This window comes from Fukomys damarensis, unplaced genomic scaffold (genome assembly GCF_012274545.1).
Source record: "Fukomys damarensis isolate Sample0158 unplaced genomic scaffold, DMR_v1.0_HiC HiC_scaffold_11, whole genome shotgun sequence".
NCBI lineage: Eukaryota > Metazoa > Chordata > Mammalia > Rodentia > Bathyergidae > Fukomys > Fukomys damarensis.
The window spans coordinates 44,874,173-44,883,241 of record NW_022900923.1 but is presented as its reverse complement, the minus strand read 5'-3'; the positions used below and the strand labels follow the sequence as shown (position 1 = coordinate 44,883,241).

The window sequence follows — 9,069 nt, the reverse complement described above, 5'->3', positions numbered from 1 at the left end:
CCGCCCTGGGTCACCCGGAGCCTGTGCCAGGGGAGGTGGCCAGGTTCCCTTTCCCGGGGTCGGTGGGTGCTGCGTGTGGTGCTGGGAGGGGGTGATGGAAGGTAACCCCACACCCGAGATTCCCGGGACGAGGTTGGATTCCAGGGAGCTCTCGAGGGATGGGGCTGCAAGGCGCGCCTTTGGCTCCGGAGGGGGCTCGCCCTGCCGAGGTCAGAGGGGCACAGCAGAGCTGCGAGGGAAGGAGAGCGAAGCGGGGTGCACAGGGAGCCCCGGCGTGCGCAGGCGAGGGTTTCCACATCAGAAGAGGGACCCTCTGCTCGTGGGGGGCACTAACTCCGCCCGCATCTATGTCCTGGAGCAAGGACTGAGCCAGCTGCGTTTGGGTCTGAGCAGAGGGGCAGGAGGACCCGAGCCCCGGGCCAGCGGACCCCCCCAGTCTTGCTCAGCCTGTGGTCAGTACTCAGTAATCGTTACTCAGTCCCCAGCACCAAGCCCACATCACGGTCCTGGGGAGGAAGAAAGACGAAGTTTCTGCGTCCAGGTCTTGGCAGCCCCTTGGCCTAGTTCATCCCTAGGGCAGCTGGGAGCTCGCCTCTCCCGCAGGCCGCGTTCTCCAAGGGGTCCCCAGGGCCTTCCCCTGGAACCCCCTCCTCTCCCCAACCCACAGCGCTGCTCTAGCTCAGTGCCCCTCCCCACGCGAGACCCCATTCCCACCACCACCAGAGCAAAAATCTCCAATGCATTTACAGCGAGGTGTACAAATGCTTAATGGCCAGTTAACCTTCAAAGGGAGTGTTTCCATTTTGTAAGCCAAGTACATTAACCTTAAGTGATGAGCTGCACGATCAGTCAGTGAGAGATACATTTTTGAACCCACCTGCAATGCTTCCATCTTTGGTAAAGTTGGAAACAAAAAAGTCACCTTCAGTGAGCACGTCCTGAGTGCCTCCTGGGTTAGGGCCCTGCACTTCTGGTTCTTAGTGTTTAAAACCTGATCAGGAGCCAGGCGCCATGGCGCACACCTGAAATCTCAGCACTCTGGGAAGCTGAGGAAGGAAGATCACAAGTTTGAGCTCAGCCAGGGCAAATGAACAACTTAGCAGGACCCTCTCTCGACATGAAAAGTAAAAAATAGGCTCAAGATGTAGTGGGGTGGCACAAGCCTGTAACCCTAGCTTTCAGGAGGCTGAGGCAAGGAGATAGTGAGTTCAAGACCAGCCCAGGCTACGTAGTGAGACCCTACCTCCAAAAAGCACAAATAGATACATGTGCAATTAGAGTCCCTACTTTGCCTTTCCCCAGATACTGCAGTGGTTGTGCTTGGCACAGCGCTGTGACAGAGCTGAGAGATGATCAGGAAGTGTCTGTCCAAAGAAGAGAGGCTCCTCAGGGCCCAGTGGGCCAGCAATCTCCCTGCTCTCGCTGCCAAGCCCTTTCTGGAATGCAGGTCTGGGTGACTCCGCCTGCCTCCAGATGCCTCCCTTGAAAGATGCATCGTTACCCCACAAGTCACGGCGTCTCGCCCCAGGGGCCACTCCTGTGTAACGGGGTCCCCTCACACCTGTGCTTCGTCTGAGCCCCGCGTGAGGCATTTCCTGCCCACACTGTAACAGAGGGCTTTCCCGTCATCTGGGGCGAGGCATCACCCTGCAAACCCCCAGGGCAGGCCCACCTTGGCCTTGGCCTTCTGGGTCTCAGAGACTGTGCCCAGGCTAGCGCCTGCGCCCGCTGGAGAAGGGCACCTGAAGGAAGGCAAAGGCCACACCCAGATCCTCGGGCTTCTTTGTGTCCCCAGGTGCCTGACACTCCTTGGCTTCCGGCCCCATCGCTGAACTCCAGCTGTGAATATGTGGCCATCTGCCACCAGCCTGCTGCCAGGAGGGCAGGCGCCGATTCCGATGACTACATCAACATCCCCAGCCTGACTTCCCTTCCGCACTGCCCTCTGGGGCCCAGACCATGATGTCCATGAGTCCTGTCTGTCTGCCACATCTTAGCCGAGACCTCGTGGCCTCCCGTATCCCCTGCCACATCTCGGCGCTCACACAGGCCTGTCCTGCTCTGGACACGGCTTTGCTGTGCTCACCTCCTCCCACACACCCACAGCCCTCTGTTCATCATGGAGGCTCCAGGCAGGCAGAGCGCTTGTCTCGGTGCCTCCTGCTTCTTCTCAGCTGTTTACCAGGCCGTGGGATCCGCGGGGACTTGGGGCATGGGGTCTTTGCTGCCTTGGCTTTAGATCGTGTGACCTCAGGCTGGGGGTGCGGCAGCAGCTTCCCTTCCCAGGCTTGGCCTCTCGAAAACAGGAGGCTGCAGCGGGGCACAGGAGGAGATGCCTCTGCCCCTGGGAGAAGAGCACCCCAGGAACATCTCCACCCTCATGGGAAGGCTGGCTTACTAGTAAGCGTCCACGTACCTGTCTCGAGCCCTGTGTGCTAAAGGCGGTTTATTTTGATGTGGTGACGCAGTCTACATTTGCAAAGCCGGGCTTGTTAGTGTCCACGGCACAAACATAAAGGTGTAAATGGGTGTGCACGAAGACACCTTTAGTCTCCTCTCGTGCTGTGGACGCATCCCTGGCCCCAGCAACCCCCTCTTTAGACACAGCCTTCGTCGTCTCCTTACCCTTCTTCCAGTCTAAGCACGGATGCTGGCACATTTATCTTTGGTCAGTTTTAGCCATCCCGAACCGCCACTTCTCTCTGCTTCCGGAAATGCACCCCTTCTCTTTGCCGGCTCCAGAGAAGATATAGAAAGGCGGGGGAGGAAAGCAGCCCGGTTCCTGGGGTCAGGGCCTCTGCACTAGCACTCCCGTGGTGGAGAAGAGGTCCCCACCACCTCCGTGTGCTTTTCTCTCATGCTCTTGAAGCAAGGTCGCAGTTAGACACTGTTGTGGGATCCACGGCCACTGCACAGTGCAGCCGGAGCTTGAGGTTACAGATGCCGACTCCCGCCCCTGGAAAGACCTTTCCCAGAGGAGCAGCACAGCCTCCCAGGCCCTGGTCCAGAAGTGGAAAGGCAATGCCTCCAGGACTGAACGGGGCTGCCTTCTATCAGCAAGGACTGTCACACGGAGCAATGGTCCGGCCAGGTGCCCTGACCTCACAGTACCAGCTGGGCCCTGCTACCATTGCAGGCAGCAAGGAGGGCACCCAAGAAAACGGAAAAGGGGCAGACTGAAAGGGAGCCGGGCACTTTACACATGGCCTTTGTCTTTACTTCCCAAAACTGATGTCCCTCGTTCTACCCCAGACCTCTGTGCCTGCAGATGAGTGATTCCCATGCCCCATGCTCCCTTTCCTACCCCGGTTCTCCGCATTCCTCTCCTCAATCCAAAGACAGACCCAGAGCTGTGGTTTATTAAGTGTTTACTGCACCATCCACTGCCCCACACGATGGCAGCAGTGGGGAAACATGGAACAGTATATTCTGGTGCCTTTATGGCACTTACAGACTCACAAATAAATAAAACTTCAGTTACAGTAATGGCAGTGGTTAAATAGGGTCACAATAAATATAGCAATTAGGTTCATAGATTATTCACAGTATCTAGTGGAGCCTTGCATGATGGCCATTTGGGCTGCAGGAGATGGGGTCTGAAGAAGACCTGGCCAGCCAGGGTCCCAAGAGCAGCCAGGAAGGCACACACACTTGAGTGGCACAGAGAGCAAGGTCTGGACATTCACAGCTGGTAGAATTTCCCCATCCAGGTGAGGAGAATGTCCACTTCCCCAAAGGCTTTGGTCAGAGCCGCTTGGATCTCCAGCTACGGGCAAACGAGAGTTAGAGATCCATTAGGTGAGAAACTAGTGGTGCACACCTATGATCTGGGCACTCGGGAGGCTGAGGCAGGAGGGTCGCCTCAAGTTCAAGGTCATCCTGGGCCTCAAAGTGAGTTCAAGGCCAGCCTGAACCATATACTAAGCCTCTATATCAAAAAACAAAAAACAAAAAGGAGGAGGAGGAGGAGAATGAGAGGAAGAAGAAGATGAAGAAGACAGAAGAAGAGGAAGAAGACAGAAGTGGAAGAGGAAGAAAGAAAAAGAAGAAGGAGGAGGAGGAGGACAAGGAGGAGGAGGAGGAGGAGAAGGAGAAGGAGAAGGAGAAGGAGAAAAAGAGTAGTTTTCTTTCTTCCCAGGCTTCAGCCATGGCTCTGATTTGCTCACCTGCCCATTGCTTGTCCCTGTCCATGCGTGTCTCCGCTCAGAGGAGGACAAAGAGGCCGCTGAGCAGCAGCAAGAAAGGAGCAGGGAAAAGCACACGGCTCCACGGACACCAGGAACCACAGAACACAGCCCTGCGGCCCTGCACGGAGTCCGCCCCGCACCTGCTGGCCTCTCCGGTCGTGCCTCAGCTCAGACCCGCGTGCCTGCAGGCCGGTGTGCCTTCTCCCCCGTGTGCGATCAGAGTTGTACATTGGTTTATACAGGGCTAGCAGTGCTGGGAATGAGAGCTGGGATTTCTTGGGGGCTTACTTTAGGAAAAGGTCCTAAAACCTCACACTTTTATAGAGAGCATTTTAACTTGAAAACTAGCAGAGAAAGGCCACTTGCAAAGCGTAGGCAAAGCATCTGCTGACTGTGTCTGTGCCCGGCCAGGGCGGTGGAGTCCCAGAAAGCCCTGCCGAGGCTCAGCCCAAGCTGGCCCAGCCCAGCCAGACTGACTTACCTGTTTGAACGCCCTCTTGAACAGCAGGAACCGCCTGCGCGCTCTGTCTTTGTCAGGGGGCATCTCACCCGCCTGCTAGAAGACAGAAAAATAAAACACAGCTGTGCCAGAGCTAGGCGGGGTTAGCAGCAAACTCCCTCATGCTCCTCTCCTGGTGATGCCACAGGGGCTCCCATGCCCAAGAGATCAGAGGTGACGCCATGTCCTCAAAATAACCTGGGCCGCCCTGCCAGGTGGGAGCATCACCTCCATTGTACAGATGATAAAACAGTCTGAGCACCTTGCAAAATGTCACCCAGCAGATGAGAAAGCTGCAAACCTAGACCCGAACCCAGAACCCACTTCCATGACACCCACAGTTCCCTGTTGTAGAATTAAAGCCAGGACAGCATGAGGCAAGGAGAAGATTCCCCAAGCACACCATTTCCCAAGCTCCTGAGCCTGGCTTTCTTCTGCTCACACTGGATTGAAGTTTTGACACGATGAAAACAAAGTTGTTGGCCAGGGTAGAGAAGGAGGGCTGCGTGTTGGATTCGGCAATTTTGGGGTAGTAGTGTTTAAACACAGTGTTCAGGTAGAACTTCAGCAGGTCGTGGACGAGGTGGCAGCTCTCAGAGTCCTGGGGAGAGGCCCCGGGTCAATGCACAGCTGGGGCCCTGCTCGCCCAGCTCTGAGGGACACCCACACCCCATCTGAGGCGGGTGCGGCAGAGCAGGGCAGGGCTTCTGGTGGGCGAGGGCCAGTGTGGGCTTGGAGTGGGCCTCACAGAGCACCTGCTCTCACACAGGAGGGAGCCAGACCACAGAAGAGGTGACTGCCAAAGGTCACATGGTCGTCACCGGCAGGCACGAGCCCAGCTCCGCACTCCCGGCTCCCAAGCTGGCTCATGCCCTTTCTCCCCACCACACAGCCTCTCCAGAGTGTGGAGGAGAGGGCCCTGAACCTGGCCTTTGCGGTTGATGACAGGGAAGAGAAGAAAAGAGAAAATCAATGTCCTGGAATGCAGCGATCGCACCCTACCCCTTCCTGAGGCTTGGTACCTCTCAGTACATCTGTGTTCACTGACTGAGTCAGTGGGAAATGAAGACAGCAATGGACAAGAGACAAGGGTCCAGCAGACAAGACTCACCGAGTAGATGTCCATTGTGTTTATACAGTAAAGAAAAATAAAGGTCGATGGCCGGTGTCTGGCCCGGGGAAAGATGTGTACAAGCCTCAGTCCCACTCCTCCCCACCAGCCCAGGTACAAGTGTCCTGGCTCACGCCCGGCCCTGTCCTGACAGAGGGAGGTGGCCCTTCCCAGCACCTGATTACCGAGACGTTCTGCAGGACCTCGCACCGCAGCAGCCGGATACTCGTGTTGTTGTCCTGCACTTGCTTTGGGAACAGAGAAAAGATGTCTTCAGGGGAGGGGTCCACACGGGAGTCAGCCCTGCAAATGAATCTTCCCGTGTGAGACTGAAGGAAGACCCAGGCGGGGCCACGGGGAGCTGGTGCTGGGGAAATGGGCAACTATGACAACCACTCGCTTGTCCCAGGCGGGAGTTCTGTGGGCCCTTCTGATTCCTCTGCTCATTTGAGGAAACCAACCCCCCAGGACCAGGTCCTGCTGAGGAGGAGGGGACAGGAGGCGGAGGGCTGTGCCTGGAGTTCCCTCGGCAGCCCAACCCCACGTGGAGCCTGGACAAGTGGAGCCTCCTCCCTTCCCCTTGGGCTCTATATTTTATCAGGGGCTGATAACGTGTATCTGAGCCTCCTGTGTTACACAAGGCTGTGAGGGCTCCCGACCTCGTGTGGCTCTTCTGCAGGAAAGCCCTGGGCAAGTTGCCCGGCTTCCCAATCACAAGGTCCAGGCCCAACTTGGAGGGAGCTCCCCCATTTCCGGGTACAGATCCACGCCGCTCACCACAGCATCCTTCACAGTCCGGAAGGCCTCCCACAGGCCCGGGAGAGCCACTCCCTCCACTCGGCAGGGCCCAAAGCGGAACTCGTGGCCCCAGAGCACAGGTAGCTGGCTCCAGAGAAGCAGGATCAGACGGAGGCGAGGGAGCCAAGAGTTCATCTGTAGCAGAGGAAGGGCTGAGGGAAAGGGAGGCCGCTGACCAGGAGATGTGCACCCCAGAATAAAGCTCTGCTGCTCGGTCTAGCGTGGTGCTGAGGTATGACGGGTCCCCGCGGCCCTCGCATGGAATCTGACCACACTGTGACAAACTAAGAGGTGGGACCAGGCAGGACTTTTAAGAGGTGATTATGCCCTGAATCCCCGGGAGGGGATTAATCAATTCATGGATCTACAGATTGATTCGTGCTTTATCTGGAAAGCGGGTCTATCATAAAAGCACCCCGTCACCAAAGGAGGCCCCTCTCCACCGTGGGGCCTCTGCAGTCCCCCTACAAGGACCTTAGCAGACGTGGCCACCGATCTTGAACTCGCCAGCCTTCCGAAATGTGAGCCAATAAGCATCTCTTCTCTGTAAGTTACCCCGCTCAGACATTCCCTCAGAGCAACAGAAAATAGACTGAGGTGACGGGAGGGATCCGCAGGCTAGATGGCTGCAAGCCTGTGGCCTTGCCGGGGTGCGCCGCTGGGCTAGGAGCTCTGCGCCCCTGTGCCTTGTACCCGCGGTCTCGCCCTCCCCACCAAGCCCGCGGGGCCCACACATCCCTCCTCCTCCGTCAGTCAGTTCTCTCTCGCTTCCACCTGCTTGTCGAATGCAGCCAGGAAGAGGGGAGAACGGGGGTTCTCAAGAGCACACCAGGCAAGCCCAGCCTCAGGAGAGGCGGCGACCCCAGGTCTTCCTCCCCCGGCCTTGGCCAGGCCTGGGTCCCCCTCGTCAGGGAGCTGCGGGGCTCGTCCTGGCCCACGGGGACGGCCGCAGAAGGCGGGGCCGGGCCTCACAGTCGCTCTGCCGCCTCAGAGACAGACTCACTCAGCTCCAGGCATCGACTTTGAGAAGATCTGAACCAGAGGGAGGGCTCAGAGCGCCGCAAGCATCACCTTTAAAACTTTCTCTGGAGAGCCCATTGGGAGTGAGGGCGAAGCGCCCCCCAGCGGAGGAACTCGGCTGTTTATCACCACCTATCTATCCTCTGCACGAAGACGTCCTCCCAGGGCCTTCTTCCGTGCCCCTGCTTTGCTTCTTTCCTGTTTGCTCCCCCGCGCGTCTCTCTCCCCTTCCTCCCTCCCTCCCTTCCTCCTTTCTTTCCACACCTGCTGAAGATCTGTCCTGCTCCAGGCACTCTTCTCACACCAGGAGTGACTGTCACCTGCCCCACAGGGACAGAAAGACCACAGGAGCCCTGGCTCTGGGTGACTGCCGGCCCCAGGATGAGGAAGGGGGTCCTGGACCCGGGTCCGCGTGCTCTGAGCTCCAGCGCCCCGTCGACATGTTCCCACCCTGTGCTTTCAAACGCTCCGGGCTGAAAGTTCATTTCTGTTCTCACAATCCCGGCCTCCTCCATCCCGCCTAATGTCTCCCTGGGGCTAAACTAGAGAAAGCAGCTCCTCACCTGACGCTGAGCACTCAGCATGTGGGCCTTCACCCCCCGGACCCCAGGCCCCAAGCAAGGCACAGTCTTTCCAGGGAAAAGGTGCGGGAACCCCTCACTGCTCACCTCAGGCCCGGCTGTCTGCAGGGAGCTGGTTGTTCCTGGGGAAGGGAAAGCGGGCAGCCCCTCACCGCTCCCTGGTCCCGAGTGGACCCTCCCAGGGTTCTGGGAGGTCTGTATATAAGGGGTGGGGAGGGGCAGAGGAGAGAGGGAGATTGGTCATGCCTGCCCAGAGAATTCCTTCTGTCCTAGTCACCCTTCACTTTCAGACCACAGGCACGGCACAGAGAAGTTCCCGAGGTGAGGCAAGACCTGCATCTGAGGTCAGGCTCCAGCACTGCCTGGGTGATTGGAGCCAAGACTCCTAGCTTCCTCGAGAGGCAGTTTCCACTTTTATAAAAGTAAAATTAAAAAAAAAAATCTGAAGCCCAGCTCCAGCTCCTTGGGAGGCTAAGGCAAGAGGGTCATAAGTTTGAGGCCAGCTGGGGCAACTCAGTGAGACCCTGTCAAAGTAAAATTTAAAAATTGTGAAGGGGCTGGGAATGCAATTCAGTCCCAAGTTCAATCCTCAGTACCCTCGCCTCTGTCCTCCCTCCCCCAGAGGACAGGTGTAAAGATCGAAGACAAAAGTGACTCAGAGGTGCTGCAGGAAACCTGCATGTAGATACATCATTAACGTGCTGGGCAAGCCAGTCTCCTGCTGTCAGAACATCTCCACAGGATGCCCTATTCCTGGTGAGACAGCAGCCAGGGGCTAAGGGTCCCCGAGTGCCAGGAATGGTGGGAGTGTTTCCACGCCTGAAGTGGGCTCTAGGGCACGCGAGCCTGGTGCCCCGGCGGGACTGGCCAGAC

At 57.6% G+C, this 9,069-nt stretch overlaps 2 protein-coding genes across 3 annotated transcripts in view; one reads left to right on the top strand and one right to left on the bottom strand.

The window, feature by feature from the left end:
• Nucleotides 1–1,545, top strand: part of Fcmr (Fc fragment of IgM receptor) — a 12,497-nt gene extending 10,952 nt beyond the window's left edge. The window contains exon 6 of the mRNA XM_010613218.2: nucleotides 1,448–1,545. Coding sequence (XP_010611520.1) covers nucleotides 1,448–1,545 — 98 coding nt within the window. The remainder of the gene's footprint in view (nucleotides 1–1,447) is intronic.
• A 2,137-nt stretch (nucleotides 1,546–3,682) lies between these two features.
• Nucleotides 3,683–8,372, bottom strand: Il24 (interleukin 24). Of its 2 annotated transcripts, none has more exons than XM_010613132.2 (6): nucleotides 8,284–8,372; nucleotides 6,575–6,747; nucleotides 5,983–6,045; nucleotides 5,129–5,287; nucleotides 4,669–4,743; nucleotides 3,683–3,766 (listed from the first exon to the last, which is right to left on the bottom strand). In XM_010613132.2, the coding sequence occupies exons 2-6, from the start codon at nucleotides 6,728–6,730 to the stop codon at nucleotides 3,683–3,685; spliced, it is 537 nt and encodes a 178-aa protein (XP_010611434.1). In that variant the 5' UTR covers nucleotides 6,731–6,747; nucleotides 8,284–8,372. The 2 variants fall into 2 exon arrangements, with proteins under 2 accessions (XP_010611434.1, XP_033618121.1); XM_033762230.1 differs by having other exon boundaries at nucleotides 6,575–6,730.
• Nucleotides 8,373–9,069: the final 697 nt, after the last annotated feature.

Coding starts and splice junctions, on each gene's coding strand:
- Il24 (XM_010613132.2), bottom strand. CDS start 6,730: ATGAACTCTTGGCTCCCTCGCCTCCGTCTGATCCTGCTTCTCTGGAGC. Junction 6,046..6,574: donor GGACTGTGAAGGATGCTGTG/GTGAGCGGCGTG, acceptor CTGTTCCCAAAG/CAAGTGCAGGACAACAACAC. Junction 3,767..4,668: donor TCAAGAGGGCGTTCAAACAG/GTAAGTCAGTCT, acceptor GTTTGCCCGTAG/CTGGAGATCCAAGCGGCTCT.